The 16,801-nt window shown below is 43.0% G+C and overlaps 1 protein-coding gene across 17 annotated transcripts in view; it reads right to left on the bottom strand.

Moving 5' to 3' along the window:
• The window catches only part of LOC122622207 (dystrophin), a 136,199-nt gene that overhangs the window by 54,832 nt on the left and 64,566 nt on the right, over positions 1-16,801 (bottom strand). For 2 of the 17 annotated variants that reach the window (XM_043800484.1, XM_043800483.1), the window contains exon 1: positions 13,776-16,352. The exons of the other annotated variants lie outside the window; for them this stretch is intronic. In XM_043800484.1, coding sequence (XP_043656419.1) covers positions 13,776-16,337 — 2,562 coding nt within the window. In that variant the 5' untranslated portion in view covers positions 16,338-16,352. Of the gene's footprint in view, positions 1-13,775; positions 16,353-16,801 lie in introns of those variants that run through there. 17 annotated transcript variants of the gene reach the window in all.

The following is a 16,801-nucleotide window of genomic DNA, read 5'->3' on the forward strand; positions in this document are numbered from 1 at the left end:
TAGTTTATAGTCAAAGTTTTTATGGACCACAGTCCATTACGAAAGTTGGGTAAATGTTTTACAGCTGTGGTATCTCCTAACCGTTGGGTTTGGGTCCCGTAAGCCCAGAGATAAACATATAATTTTCATTATTCCACGATGCTATTAGAAAATTAAGACATATATGTAAGCAGAAAATACGTGTTATTCTATAGCAAAACGTTGTGTATGAATGTAAAATAACTTAGTTTAAATGAAATATTAAAGTAACTCAATCTCAAGCCGTTAAGGCCATAATCCCTGCCCACACTTAAAATTTGTGAAATTACCTTGACCTCATTTTAAATATTTACAGAAATGTTTTGCCAATTTCTATAGGGATTGCAAAACGTTTTAGGGGGTTTGGGCCACAGAGCAGCTGTCATTTTGGTTATTGATTTTCGCAGAGAAAAGCTGTCGAAATAAATAAATGTGCAACACATATAACTAAATCAAGTCGACAGCCAGAAGCCGGAAAGGGAAACTACCAGTAAACTTTTCTCAACAACAACTTGGCTAGGAACCTATCAAGTGGAGTGGGTGGATGGGGGGTTTGTGGAGTGGGCTGTATCTATTGTGTGGCATTTACAAGCATTTGAAGTGTGGCAAGCATCATGTAAGAGAGATAATGTTGTTTGTCCTTGGCAGAATAGTTTCCTCTTTTGGCAGCAAGAACAGAGAACGAAGAACCCTTTTTTGCCTGCCAGCACAAAACAGTTGGAAAAGGTCTTCAGAATGATAAGAGATGACAAGAGTGGGGGTGTGTGTATGTGCGTGTGTGTTAGCAAATTTGTTGCCGGTCTGAAAATTCTTTAAATATTAAAATCTTGATTAAGTTAAATGCGCATTTGGGTCCCACACAAACTGATGCTCTCAGCCCGGCCGAAAAGATGGCCGCATGAAAATCTGTTCTGGCTCAGAGACCACACATTTGCCTTACCAAGTCTGCTTCGACTTGTGCAGTAAAGTTGAACAATTTTACGCACGATTTGGGAGAACTTTGACGCAGCGGAGCTGCTCCTTAGGCAGCCAACATTTTCATAATTGCTTAGCCAACATCAATTTTCATCTGGGGCACGGGGCAGAGCCGAATTGAATTACATCTTTGCCCTTTCACACTTGGCGGGAGCCAATAAAAAACTTTTGATGCTTCAATTAGCAGCTAGCCAGCCAGCCGAGTGAGAAAACAAACAATTATGCCCTAATTGAGCCCACATTTCTCAAGATTCCCATCTAACCCTAGGAGGAGAGTTTTCCTCCTTTCGTCCTTACTTTTATTTAAACTTAAGTTCTTTCTTTTCACTTGCCCTTCGCGGCTTTCCTTCTTTTCGTGTTGTTGCGAAGCCTACTTAAGTTGTCATTTTGATTGCTTTTGAAGCTTTTTTAAGGCGCACGCTAATTTTTCCGCCCCTCGATTGCCAGTTTTTCGTTCTTCGCCATTTTGACGCGGCTTCCATCTATCATTTTGTCAGCTCTGTCGCGAGACTAACACAATTTTCATCGTTTTTCTTCTTGCTGCTTCGCTTATTTGGATTTCCATGTGACATTTCCACCGACAACAAAAGACGGGAAACGAAAAAAATTAAAAAAGAGCCGAGGAAAAAAAGGAAAAATAATAAAATCTGCCTGGCATTGAGGGTTACCAAACGTTGCCTACATTCTGGGATTGAATTATTAAGTGACAGCAAAGAACTGAGCAGAATTTCCACCGCTTTCACTTGCACTTTATTAGATTGACATCCCGAAAAGGCAGAGGACAGAAAAGCCAATGGAATCGGAACCAAATCAGTGCCAACTGGCCAACATTTTTGTGAAACGACATTAAATCCGATTTAAATTCAATTAGTGGATGGCAACTTGTGAATTTGAACGGGGATGGCAAGGAACCTATGTACAATGCCCAAATGAGCTGTTAATATTCTTTGATTTTGTTTGGAGCATATCTAAAACCTTTAATTAATCATCATAAAGCCTTTTAACTTATTTAGCATTTTATACCATACATAAAAGTACAAATGTATTCCCAGCTTTCGTTTGAATGTTGCCTTTCCAACTATTTACTGCACTTCGTACGCATATGTTATTAAAATACCAAGCTTACCTGCCATAATAAAGAGATAACAAAATACTTTTTACATTTTACACCGTTACTTAAGTGTTTTGCCTAAGCAAACAGGGCCATTTAATATTTATCAAGAGTCTGTGGTTGCTAGTCGCCTCTGGAAAAACTGTGGAGCATTGACCCCAAACGAGCATGAAAAGTTCAGTTTTATTAAATTGAAGCTTGTTGAAGTTGTTCGTTTATGAAAAGGACTTTGATTACCAATCGAGAATTTTGTCTTACAACTTAAACAAAAAAGGCAAGGAAAGCAGCACGTCATGTGCAGGAAATTAACTGAACGGGGAAATGGGAAGCGTAGAACATATGGTCCTTCGGCTTCTTCTAGGTCAGGCTGCGGGCTCAAATTTCATTTCCAGCACTTCCTCTTTGCAATTTTTCTCATGAGCTGAAGAATATATATTTTTTTGCGTTTTATATATATCAAAGAATCTCTGCTGTTGTGCTCCTATAATTTTCGTTAGCTGGGGGCGCAGTTGCAGAAACCAAGAGCCGAAAACAAAGAACACCGCCCACAGTCAAGAGGTGCGACAAAAGTAAGGTAACAAAAGTGATGGCAGAAATGGGCATGCGGCAAATGAGATTTTTAGGTCAACAGAGTCCAACCTGAGCGGCAACCGCCTGAACTGAACTGCCATATGAACCGCGCCGGCAGGCTCTGCTTTTGGTTTAGTGTGTCACTTTCCGCTCGACTTTCCACTTTCCACTCATTTTTCCCCCGTTCTTCATACAGGGTACTTGCAGCGCGATGGGTCGCCTCAGTCATTAGGAAAGCGTATTTCTAACTATAGTATAAGTTATTCCTTTCATGCTGTGTATTTCATAATTTTAATCTGTTTCAAAGCTTTGCGTTCAGAACAAAGAGATCGAGTAAAATATCTCCGTAACTGGTTACTGCTAATTATTTATGAAAAATTATATTTCATGGCATTTAAAACCATTGCAGATCATTGTAAGAACAGAAAATCGAATCAAAATATCTTCACATGATAATCCTTTTAATTTGCAGTAATCTAAATGAGGATTCAAGTCTGAGGAATTGAAGTAATCAGTATCCCATAGTCCGGGTATACAACGTCCTTTCTCCAGTCTTCCCAGTTGCTCTCCTATGGGTGAACGCTTTGGCGGTGTGCGAGACGGCTGTAACCCACTGAAGCTTTATAGGCTAAATAAATACCGCAGGGGGCGGTGGGTGGTGGGTGGTGTGTGGTGGTGGGATATATGAGTGAGCCACTGACATCACACTTTTGTGTTGGATGCTCACGGACTGGCAGCCGTGGCCTCTTCGTGCGTGCTGCTTTAATGGAGCCAAAGTGTACAGATTTTGTTGCCGCAATCTGTGCGTGGCCGCTGCCTCAGTGTGGGTGGAGTATGGGGGTGTATGGGTGTACGCTGTATAGGTGTACAACTTGATAGGTGTGCCGTACCTGGGCGAAAGTGCATTGCATACTTATAGGTACTTATGCGGCACATTAAGCGGCTGACCTGAATTTTCGGTCGCCTGCTAATGATTTTTGGGCAACCGAAGAAAATGGAAGCCGTGGCACTGCTTTCGAAAGAGGAAAATGTGAAGGGGATATTTCAAGTAGACAAAATGTGGGCCACAAAATGTGCAGTTTTGTTTGTTCAGCCCAAACACATCGTTTTTAATGAAAGCAGGTCGACAACATACGAAAAAGGATTTTATGGGTAAAAACACATACAAAAATCGACACCTTCAAGTTAATCAATTAAAACCAAAAATTGTATCTACGTAAGTGAATGATTTCTCTTAGTTAATTATGGATCGAGTATTAATGTTTCAAAGAAAAACCAAAACTATGTTTTGTAAAGCCTAATAATATCCAGAGCTACTAAGCACTTTAATTGGAGTTCATATAACTAAATTGTAATAAAAGACTAACAAGTGTTATATTTAAGTTATCCACTCGTCGCAATCCACTCTCAGCCACTGAATAATTGGAGGAGACTCTTTGACCCCATTTCCCAGCTATTAATATTAATAGATGCCGACACTACAGAGAAATCGCAGCAGCAGCCAAAGGTTGGCATTCCCATCTCGTTCCGACATACTGCTACCATGATGATACCGAGTTGCACATCATTACGAGGAGCGGTTCGCTGGCAATCAGGAGGGAACTCGTTGTATCCTAACTATGCTAATTCCAACTCGCATAACAAACTCGTATGCAGCACTCAAATCACTGACGAGTCTTGTTAGCAGAATCCGCAGACAGTTAACTACATACGTCGGGCAAAAGGAATCATCCGGGTATTACGAGGGGGAAACTGTTTGGTCCTCGTTCATATTTCCCATGTTGCATGTTGTTGGCAATGGAACAACGATGAAAATTCCCTCTTTTACAATTTCTTTTTCCTATCAGCTAGCTTTAAGTCCCCCCTCGCCCTTGTGAAAACTCATGTTTCTCGTTGTACAACACTGCGTATGTGTAATATAACCATGTGTTAGCTGGCCATAATGAATGGAAGCTGGCTGGCAACTCATTACTGGCCAGCTGCCTGTGAACAGGGACCGGTCCGGACTTTTTGGCAAATGTTCAGAAAGTCTCGTACAAGTGCAACATTTTTTGTGGAAATTTTTCGAGGAGAAAATACCAGCACATAGCCATTCAATTTTAAAGGTTGTTTCCCATCTATCAAAAGTGGGTTAGGGATTCGTGTGCTGTTCTGTCCCTGATACAAATCTACACAAAATAAACAAATTAGTTGACTCAAAGCTACCCACATGCCATCATCAACTTTCAACTGATTAGCTACCCTAGTTCGGCGAAACAAAAAGCGAAGCCACAAAAAGCCAAGGCCATAAATAATTGCAACTAATTTTGGGACAAGTTTTTCGCACAACTGTCACAGATGTAAGCCAGCTGTAGAGGGGCGTCGGAAAAGTGTGCTACGGAAAAACTAATAATGCCAATGACACACTGACATGTACCGCACTCAAACATACACCCGCACTCTATCCCTACCATGCTGAGAGCACAAATGACACATAATCACATAAAAGTAATGAACTCTACACATAAAGCGGTTGCCTGACTGACTGAGCTTTGCTCCGAAAGCTGAAAGGGTCCTTCATCTCATAATGGTGCCACTAAAAGTCTGCGTTCTCCCTCTCTCTTCGTGGCGCTGCTGCTGTCTCTTTCCCTGTCAAGCGGAGCTGAACCGTAAATGCAACATACAACAACCACTTTAATGCTGCAGAAATAGCCAAGGAAATGGCTCGCAAAGCAGAAACATGAACAGGGATCTACCAGAAGGCATCCCTCAGCCAAGCTGACCAAAAAAATGTATGGAAAAGAAGCCAGGCTAGCTGGAATACTAATCTTCGCCTGCACGGACTTTGTCATCTCCTGTTCGGGCGATGGAAAAGAAAAACTGCCACGAAAAAATGTCCAAAAAGGAACTGGGGAAATTGAAGCTACGCAGATCAAGATAAACGAAGTCACGATACGCTATGAATTTATAAGCAAAGCGTAATAGAGGAACGGAATAAATTAAATGAAAACGAATTTCGAATTATACATAAGATAGAAGCGAATAATGTACTTAAGAAGGGATTGAAATCAATTTTGCCATTTTTAAATGCATTTATTAATAAAATGTTGGATTAAAAGAGCCAAAAAATGTAGATGTCGTGAGGTAAGCACCTGAAAAAGTTTAAAAATTCCAAGCTGTCATTATAAACATGCAGTCAAACTTTAAATTGCACTGAAGACTTTCAAAACTTCTAAGCCATCAATCACTAAACTATTTCTTAACTGAAATTCCACACCAAATTCATTAGTAGGATAGAGAATGCTGAAAAAATTTCAACAGCTCTGAGCAAGCAACTAAAGCTTTATTAGTATGTATGGTCACATGTCAGTGACGTCGTCATGTTGTGGCTAGCGGTTTCACCTCCTGCTGCTCCACATCCTCATTCTCCTGCATCCTGCATCCTGGCAGCCCCTGTCCGTGTCCGTATCCGTGTTCGTGTCCGTGTCCACATCCTCCACACTCCCATCCCGAAAACCCGCTCCCTCATACGCGTCCTTGTGATGTGGCCATGTCATTGCCTCGGCATGCTGATAAAAATTTTTAACAAACTTTGAGTTAACGACAGCACCACTCTACTGAGCGTGGATGTGTGTGTGCTGGCCGTTATCCTCCATCCTCAGGAGCAGTATGAAAAATGGCCAAACACTATTAGCTTTCTGTCGGGAAGCAGCAGCCATATACAAAACATAAAAGAGAAAACTTGAAAGCAATACAACGTCTAAAATATTAGTTGCAACATTTTTCGTGTCATAAAACTTTATTTTGTTGGCAACCAAAGAGCCAACAAAATAATAAAAAAAAACGTCATAAAATTTACCCGAGTTGGCTGAATTCCATCAGAAAAATATATATCAAATGCAAAAATAGAATCACCAAGAGCACCGATTTTAATGCAGATATGTGGTGACGGAAAAATGAATGACATTACTTGACAGAAAAATGCAAAACATTAGGTGCAGAAAATAATTTGATTCATGTGTATATGAAACATTTTATAACTATTTTTTCAGCGCACTCGGAATCACGGAATCTCATACTTTGTATGCCAACTCACTGAGATTTCATTTAATCAAACCTTGCCTTTTTCCTATCAAGTCAATGTTTACCTTTAATATCCGTTTGGCAAATCGAATTCCTCCTTTTTCCCCATAACAACAACTGAGTATAGACAATACCAAAGACTTGCCGAGCTTTCCTTCTCCGTTTGCCTCACTTCACTTCAGTTCAGTTCAGCTCTGTTTTGTTTGTTTCTTTTTCAATTTTCCACACAATCGAGCACGACACAAAGACAATGACAACACATGGAAACTATGTGACAACTATTCCGCAGCTGTCACCCCTGAAACGAGGAAAACTGGGAGCGGCAAGCCCCTAATCCAGTTGCCATAAATAAGGAGACTTTTCAACACATTAAACACAATAAATCCCAACAAAAAATAAACACACAGGCGAAAGCGCGTCTGCTGAAAACAGTTCGTTGACAAATGTCAACACAGATTGACAAAGGAAAATGGGCAGTGGGCGGCGACGGGTGGGGTGCAGCGCTATGCCTCCAGGAAAATGCATCAAAGCTCCGAGAGTAATTGAGTGACGATTGTTGTTGCTGTCGAAACAAAGCCACAGCACATTCGCCAGCATTAGCGGGGATTGCAATTATCCTTGTGCCTTCCATGCCTGCACTTTCAACTCTCTGGCAAAAGCCTAAAAGTAGGCACGAAAAATGATTAACAGTCAGGCTTCCATAAAACGACCGGTGCATGCAGGTCGGTGCTTAAATTGACAAATGGTAAGATTTATCAAAAAAATGTTCCTTTGAATGCTCATAAACTATTCCATTCATCAAAACTGCTGTTTATATTTATAGATGTATAATCGATACAAATCGTGTAAAGAATTTTTAGCTTAATGATCTTTAGACATCAATGAACTAGATTTATCTTCAGTACGCATTAATCTAAAACAGTATCTTAGAAAGATATCTAAATAGGAGAATTTCCTATTTTGTGGGATGCCACTTTTGGCAGGAATTATGGCGGTATTTGTCTCACTTCCTGTATAAACACACTCGACCGCCATTTTGACTTTGCTGCAGTGCACTCGGAAAAGTCAAGTTTTTCTTTCTCCCTCTCCTTCTGTTTGCCTTGCTCTCTCCTCTTTCTTTGCTTCCATTGTCTACTAATAATACTTAAAGTGTCAACATAGCACCGACTTAAAGCGTACTAAGCCTCAGATCGAAAACAGGATAAAGATAGAATCCCTGTCATCGCCCAAGTGAAAGTTGGCCTTAAGTGAAATTGACATTTAGGCCGTAAATTGCACATCGATGCAAATGGTGCTTCCTCTTTTTGCAAGTTTTTCGTTCAATTGAATTCAGCTCTTGTCATCAGGCAACCCAATTTTCAGGACATCGCACCGCCCGCTCCTCTTTCTGTTCACATGTGACTGGATGGAAAACATGCAAGGAAGCAATTTCTTTTTCTCCCATTTCCCATTTTCTTTTCGTTATTTTCCTATTGTTCAGCACTGCCATGCACAATTCAATTTGGCAAAAATGTAATCGATGCTGAGATGTGCAACGAAAACAAGTCTTGGGAAATATAGGGTTTCACTTCGCTCATGTGAGAGGCAGTGGGTGTGTATTTGCATGCAAAATAGGAGTTTGTTGTTTTTCTGAGACGATAAACGAACGGCGGTAACAGAATTATGTGTCACTTATGTCTTCTTCCCAAGGTTGATGGGTTTAATGCGTACGTATTTTAAAATTCAAAATAAAAGTTTTTAAGGAAAAAAGAGAAGCGCGAAATTGTGGTGTAAAAGCGGTATAAAGTTGTGTCATAAACAGAACTTTGTTATAAAATATATTATGTTGATGTTTTTTGTTTTTGGCTTCCCTTTTAATTTGCGTCTTAATATTAATTAATATAACATATTATTAAAGGCATCTTTCCACGGGTATTTCGCTCTCTGCTCCAGTTTTCCATTTCTGACTTCATTAATTTCCCGGGAACATTTCTCTTAATTATGAGCCAGACACACGTGCACACATCATTAACATCCTGCCATCCAGGAGGGACCGAGTGCCCAAAAGGAATGCCAACGGAATCTTGTTTTTTTCCTCCTCGAATTCAATTGCAATCAATCAAACCCGATGCGTTCAGTGTTCCCCAGCCGCACACATGGACATACATATATTTTTTGTGTAAAGATATTTGAGCACCTTTCACCTTTTACCGCAGTTAATGGCGGTTCCATTCAAATACGCGAAATGCGAGAACCGCAAACGAGTTGCGGTCTTTTGCACTTTTAAAATTGTGGGCAGTGGGAGCCACTGGCGGGGGCGTGGCAGCGGTAACATTAAAGTAATTGCTTGCAATTTGATTTCATCAACCACACAGAAATGCCAACGGAGCTACAGTAGTATTTAAAGGGAACATTTTGATCTCGAATCCCATTGTCAGTCGGCTGAATATTCGCATTAATGAAGCTGCCATTCAAACAAACAATATGGCAGGCAAAAAAGTGGGAAAATGTGCTGAATTTGAGGCAAGTGCAGGGCCATTCAATACAAAATTGAGCTGTTGCATATGCTCAAAAATCGAGTTGGGGCGTCTGAACAAATTGCAAAAACGGCGAATGCATTTCGTTTACTGCGAGCAGTTTTTCAGATTTTTTCGCCTCCCTTCTTCCTTTTGTTGTATCAATTTTCCGACGCCATTTGCATAGCACTCGCCCCTCTCGCCCTCACCTCTGCCATCTCCTTGCAGCAATTTCCATCGCAGCCATGTTAACCCAGTTGCACCTGAAAAACGCCCCGAAGTTTGTTAGTTTGTTTGCCGGCGATGCTGCTGCTGCCAGAGAAAATATGTCAAAAATCAGCAGGGAAAAAATGGAAAAGACAAGGACCTGCCTTCGATTGCCTGCAGCTCTCATAACAAGAAAAGAGATGGAGATGGAGATGCAGATAGAGATAGGGATAGAGATAGAGATAGAGGACGAAGTGTGAGAGCGAGAGGGAAGGTAGCTAGTGGCTACGCATATGCACTTTGTTGTGTATTGCATATGACGCCCCGTCAGAGGCGCCTGAAAGTATGCAAACAGTCTCGTTTCGTCTCCTGTCGGCTTATATATCTCCGCTTTGGAAAACAAAGTACTAAAAAGGGGTAGACAAAAATAAAATTGTTTACTCTAAGGCAAACTTCGCCCTGCTTTTCTGATCGTTACTTCTCTTCCAATCGAGGATGAAGTTAATCTTTGTAAAACCACTGAACTTTTTTGAAGCCATTTTAAAGAAGGAAATATGACAACAATACGCATTTTCCACTTATGTACATTGTAATTAATAATTAAAGCTTTCAGATTCATTAAAAAAAACGTAATCCTTTATTAGTGACAAAATAACAATGAAAGCGAAATTACAAATAGGTTTTAGTTGCATTGAATTACTTTACTTTTCTCTTTTATTTATTTGGTTTAACTTAAGTTTGAATCGTTCACAGTAACTTAAAACTTTCGTCACCTTGCTCGAAAACAATTAAGATGAAATTGGCGACATTTTTAAAATTTAATTCGCAGTTGTCTCCGGAGACTGAAAAAGTTGATTCAATTTCACTTGATTAAGCCGCCCGCTTTTCGGCGGCTCTACGTTGTTGCTGTCTCCCTTGCTTCCTATCTGCCCCTCTCTTTTCCTCGTCCTTTGACTGCAATTTGCCGTCCCTTTCTGCCCGAATGTAATGAAGTGCTTTAAATATTAAAACCAATTTACGCGACAACATACGCGTGTTATGACGCTTGTTACCGGACTTTTGTTGGCCACTGTTTTCTTGTTGTTGGGCAACCGAAGAGGGAAGCAGCTGACATATTTCCATGGACCCATGGGTCGCTGGTCCCTGTCCAGGACCTGTGTCCTGGTAAACTTTTGCAATTAATCAAGATAGGCCGGTCGGCGGAATGAACATCGCCATTTACATGGAACCAACATATGGCTTGCTATACTCGAGCTCCCTTCCCCCCTCACACGGGTCTATTTCCCTCTCTCTTCCCCTCAACTGCCACGCCCCTCCCCAGGGAATGTTGTAGGTGTGTGTATAAGTGCGCGTTTGTGTGGGTGACAAAGATTAATAATAATAACTGCGACTAGCCCAGCGGTCGGTCAGCAAGTGGCATAATCATGATTTATGACACGCAATTAATAAGCGACATGGTCAAGGAGGCGGAGCGGCGAGCAGTGGGCGTGGCACCACGGCAAACACGGCGTTGAGCCTCCAATTGAAAGCTGTTGACAATGTGGATCCCACCATTGCTCCACCACCCCAATTTGTCACCTGAGTCCTAGGCTTTCGGCGCTGCACAATTGCAATTATTTTAAGCACGCACTTTGCGGGTTCTTCTGCGGTATTCATCAAATAGTGAAAAATCAACGGCGATCAGCGGGGATACATAAAATATTACTTGAAATATAGATATCTGGGCAGTGTCTTAGATTACATTTGCTGAATAGCAGCCAGAATGTGTGTTAAAATCCATACAATACAAAATTGTTTTAAAGTACTTAACCAACTGTAGCTGATAATTATTAAAACTGAAAGCAACACATTTTTGCTAGCCATGTCCGTTGTTTTATTAAATCGACGCTATTCCAATGTTGAATTCAAATTGGCTTATGTTGCCCAGTGTAATTCACCGCAATGTCCGCTGTAGTAATTAAAAAGTTATTTTTTGGGTTTTCACGCCTCCGCAAACAGCGCACACACTCACACTCACACTCAGGCACAGACACAAACACAAACACACGCACACAATAAACATTAAAGGCCGCAAAATTGCATTTGTTAATTGCTCGGAGGCGAAAAGTGAATTCCGGATCCTGGCGCGGCAATCCTTCTGGTTTATAATACCCGTAGCGCCGGCCGGACCGCTTTTGTTGTTTGCGGAGCTAATTAAAATAAATGTCATTCGGCCATGCTGTCAATAGTCGAGTAACCGAAATGCTTGTGGGTCCTGTGGACGTCGCGTTGATTTTGCACTTCATTTGCTAAACAACATGGTGGAAAATTCGCAAGTGTTTGGGGAAGGAGCGGAAAAATGTGGGCGCACTGTTGCAGAAATAATTACTTTGTAATGCAAATTGTAAATTGTAAATTGTGAATTGTGAATTGTTGTGCAGCGGAAATGCAATTACTTCAGCCCAGCTTAATTGTTTGCAATTGCATTATGAGTAGCATACTTTTCGGCAGCACTGTGTGTGTATGTTTCATGGATAGCATTAAACTTTCATTGTTTGCGTAGTGTGTTGTTTTGTTTGAAAAATACAAATACGAACGCAATCGCCTAAATGAAATAAACTGACCAGCCTCAGGCTGTATAACTGTTTGCCCCAGAAATTGTCTCAAATAAATGGCAATTTATTCTCTTCTGGAATTTTGCAGAAAACACAACATTTGCATTCATTTTTAATTGGCCACTTCATGTTTCAGTTACGCTGCAGGAATATCTTTTGCAAATTGGCAAAAATTGAGTAAACGAATGTGGTTTAGAGCTGTAGAAAATTCCGAAATACAGCTTTAATGAATATTAACTTTTAACAAACTGGAAATTACCAAGTCACCACTTGTACATATGTCTAAAGTCGTGCAATAAAAATCGGAACGTCAGGGCTCGAAAGCATGGATTTCGTATATATTGCAGTTTAGTATAAGGCACCTTTAAAAATGTTTTTAAAACGAATATTAGTTAAATTATAAGGTATTATTGTTTTCAGACGCAAATCACAGACTTGAAGCGCACTGTGCTTGGCACAATTCCAGCTTTGCTCGGCAAACTAATCAGGGCAGACATATAAACTCGAATATGCCCGTTCATGCGTCCCAAAGGAGTCAAAGGACTCCAACACGTTTACACATGAACCCTCTACATTCACCACTTGCCAGACCGCATACATTTAAATCAGGCCCAGACCCCAGACCCCAGAAAAGGCAATGAGCGATAAGACCGGGCCGAGATCTTCGTGCCCCGACAAAGCCCACAATTAGAACTAGTTTCCATTTGTCATTAGCAATATTGTTTATGCGAGTGGGGGGACACTAAATCCAGGACCTGAAGGGGTTACCGAAAAGGTGTTATTAAGACGACGACAGACATTTCCGCCTCAGCCTCGCTTGGGATTTGATTTATTTAGCATATCAACCGGCAGGATGATATGCCCTCCTCTGATTATCTACATTTGGCAGTTTTCCCTGTCCGTCTCACTTGATTACTTTGGCATCACCCAAAATAATCGCAGCTTGGTGTGCGTGTGTCGGAGCTTTATGGCCTCTATGTGCCACCAAGAAATTCTCGATTAAAATTTCAATTTCGGCCTGGGCGAGATTAGTTTACTTGCTGAGCGAAATGACTTTGTAGTTTATTAAAATTAATTGGCTCTGAGCAAATTTGGTGTAAATTGATGGAAATTGATCCACGCCCCACTCTCGTAAGTTTAACTTTCTGGGTCATTAACTGATTTGATGGCTTTTAGCCACACAGAGTAAGTGCACGAAAGACTTTTGGCCAGGCGGAGATAAGCGCAGTGACCCGAACCTGGTCACTCCGATGATGATAAATTATGTATGGCAATAAAACCGTATCTGATGTACATGTGTTTTTATGGCTTGGTTGGGGGTGGGGGCTTTTCTTAAATTTATTCGCCAACATGCTTGACTTACTCATTAAATTGCAATTTTGCGGAAGAGGGTGTACATACCTGCAAGAGAAATAAGGATTTTAAATTAGCAATACACATATAAAGGCACATGGGAGTTGGGAAAACTAATTACGCCTGCTGCTGACATAGGGTTTATAATAATTATATTTGATTTGTGATATGTGCTCTATGTTTGAAGAGCTTCTGAACGGGTTTCGTTCAAGCTTGACAACCACTAAATTTAGTAACTGAAACGTTTAAAGTACATTTAATAATATTTTAATTTGTTTATTAACTTATAAAAACAATTTTATTAGGGAAGGAATATGCTAAAAAAAAGAATGGCTTTCAATCGGTAAGTAATGTAAAACCATATACTATTTACAAGTACCATAAACCCACCTGACTCAAGCGATCCTGGCTGTCGATTATATCGATGAACAGCCGCATGCGATCGTCGAGGATCTGGAATCCGTTCCTCGGCTGCAGGAGCAGGTTCTGGACCGCCTCCCGGATGCTTCCGGGAGTTGTGCTGCAAGAGCTGCTGTTATCGTCGCTGGCGAACCCATTCTGAATCTGCTGCTGCTGCTGATGGGCAGGCAGTTGCTGCTGCTGGTGCGACTGGTGTTGCTGCTGCAACTTCAGCTGCAGCGAGTGCTGTCGCAGGGCCTCCGAGCACTTGCGCAGGTAGTCGTAGGAACCTTTCGATTTGTACTTGTCGGCCATGGCCTGAAAGCTATCCAATATCTCATTGAAATCGGTGATCATGGGCGCGGTGGAGGGCGTGGTGGTGGCACTCGAGGGCGTGGTCACGGATCCCAGAGAGCTGTTCGACTTGCTCATCACCATCTGCTGTAGTTTCGGGGAGGTGCTGTATGGGGAGCTGGTTATGACCCGGAGTTCCGTGGTCAGCGAACTGCTGCCGTTGGCGGCTAGACTCTTGAGGCTATTGCTGCTGGCGGAGCTGGGAATCGCCTTGCTGGGACTCAGGGCCTGCAAGTCCTCGCTCATGAGTCTCAGATTGTCGGAGATCTGGTGGAAGCTTTCCGAGGTCACCAGAGAGTGCTCCCGCTGCTCTAGCTTGCCATTGCTGCTGCTAGGTATTACGCTGCTTTTGGGTCTCCGACGTGTGGGTATGCCATTAGCTTGGCCATTGGCTACTCCTCCCGCCGACGTCTGCCCACCCACGACTCCTCCCCCCGGCGTTCCTGACGTCACATCTGGCATCTGGAGGGGTTTCGAGATGAACGAGTCCAGCGTCTGTGAGCTTGTCATCTTGGGCTTGTCCCCACTCTCAGGTATTTTATTGGCGCGTATTGCATCGAGGAATTGTCTCAGTTGATCCGAGGGCGTGGGCGTCGCCTCTGGTTCTGGTTTGGCAGTTGTATTGGAGGTCGCCAACGCATCAGTACCATTTCTTTTTAAGGTTGACGTGGGTTTCAGGACATCCTCGGGCATGTGTTGCTGGTACTCCTGCCGCATACTGCTCCTGATGTTGTCCAGAAAGAGTCGCAATTGATTGGAGGGCGTTTGGGCCTCATTGGCCTGGCTGGTGGAGAGCGAGGCCAGTGATTTGCTGACAATCTCCGGGGAAATCATATTTGGCTGAAAGTTGTTATTGCCGTTGCTGCCTGTGCTATTATTGCAGGTTGTCGGCGTAAGCAGGTTGAGATTCGTCTGGCTTTGTTTGGCCAGTTGCTGTTGTCTTTTGAGCTCGGAAAGTAACTTGGCCTGTTCCGAGTACTTGCGCACACTTTCTGTTATGGTTCTAAGTTGCTCGGAATAGGCCCGCAACTGGTGTTCCAAGTACGCCTGGTCCGGAGCAGGTGCAGCATAGCTCATGGGCCTGGTTTGCTCCGCTTTGCTACCATTCTCCGCCTCCTGACTGCCATGAAAGCTGATGGAGTGTCGCATGGTGTTCACCTGACTTCCGGTCGGACTCATTAGCATATTGTCCGCACTGCTGCTTTTCTTGGGACTCTTTTGGCGGCTTAGCGTTCCGTTGTTATTACCGTTTCCATTGGGGAAACGCCTTAGCGGAATGGGTGGAGCTTCGGTTTGCAGACCCCCGCCCCCATTGAAGCGATCCAAGCTTCTGGGTCTCTGGGTGCCATTCCCATTCATGTGGCCATTCATGCCAGCCTGTTGTTGCTGTGGTTGCTGCTGCAGTGGCGGCCGCGGCGTGCTCTGCGATCTCCGTGGCACCACTGGAGCTGCAGCTGGTTTCCGGTGCAGGGGTACCGGTGGCGCAGGCTGTCCGTTGGTGGGACTTTGTCTATACTGCTGGAATAGTGCCGCATACAGGGCCTCCTTATCGCCGCCATTGGCTGTCGCGGCTGCCGCTGTAACGGCATTACGCAGCTGTTGCTGCTGGCGGGACAGCTGCAATAGCCGCTGCTGCTGCTGGGCATTGTAGTCCACAAAACTGGAGGCTGGCGCCCCGCCCACTGCGATGCTGTGAGGACGCTGCTTCAATCCGCGCAGTCGCGAGGGTTCCGCGTACTCGGGCATTTCATAGTTGCCAGAACTTGCAGATGTGGCTGGCGGTGCAGGGGCTATGCCTGTTGGAACACTGGGCGCAGCTTCTGTGGGCGACGGACTGTTGAGGAAGGGATTATTGCCCTTCAGTGCGATCGGCTGGGCAGCTCCTGGCAATCCGGAGCTGGGCAGCATGCTGGTCAATTGGGGCGGCGGACCTGGAGAGCTTTGCAGGGCCTGTTGCTGCTGGGTGGTGCTACCTGGATACAATAGCGATTCGCTGATGTGCAGGTCCAGTTCGTGGGCGTTGGGCTTCGCGTAGATGGGGTTGGTTCGGGCGGGGGGCGTGGCAGCTGCGGGATAGCCGGTAATGCGAAAACCATTCATATTGCTCGTTGGCTGCTGCTGCTGCTGATGCTGGTGCTGGTGCTGGTGCTGATGTTGCTGTTGCCGTTGCGCAGTCTTGGCCGTAATTGTCGTGGTCATGGCGCATTCGTTCCTTTTGGCCCGGCCATGAACTGTTCGTTAGCCAATCAAACCATCAATCAATCAATCACTCAGATGGCTGTGTTTGTACTCGCTTTTTTGACATTCAATTTAATTGCACTACAAGGTGCAATTAGTGAAGATTCACTTTAAATATGGACTGGACACGGACAGAAAATTTATTATTAACACATTCCACTCAAAAGAGCATGGTTAATTTCGAACTCTTATGAATGAATGTGATTGTGGCAATTTGTATTGTTTTATTGTTACAATTTTTTAAAACTTTTTTGATTAAATTTTTATATAACACCCGTTATTCGTAACAACTGCTGTGGAAAGTGTAAGCAATTTTTCATTTCAGATACCCTTGCACCGATTCCTTTCCATTCCCATAGAAAACATTACCATTCTCGCATTTCAACATGTTACCATGTTACCCCACAAATAATATCATGGAATAA

The sequence above is a fragment of the Drosophila teissieri genome, chromosome 3R, assembly GCF_016746235.2.
Source record: "Drosophila teissieri strain GT53w chromosome 3R, Prin_Dtei_1.1, whole genome shotgun sequence".
Lineage (NCBI taxonomy): Eukaryota > Metazoa > Arthropoda > Insecta > Diptera > Drosophilidae > Drosophila > Drosophila teissieri.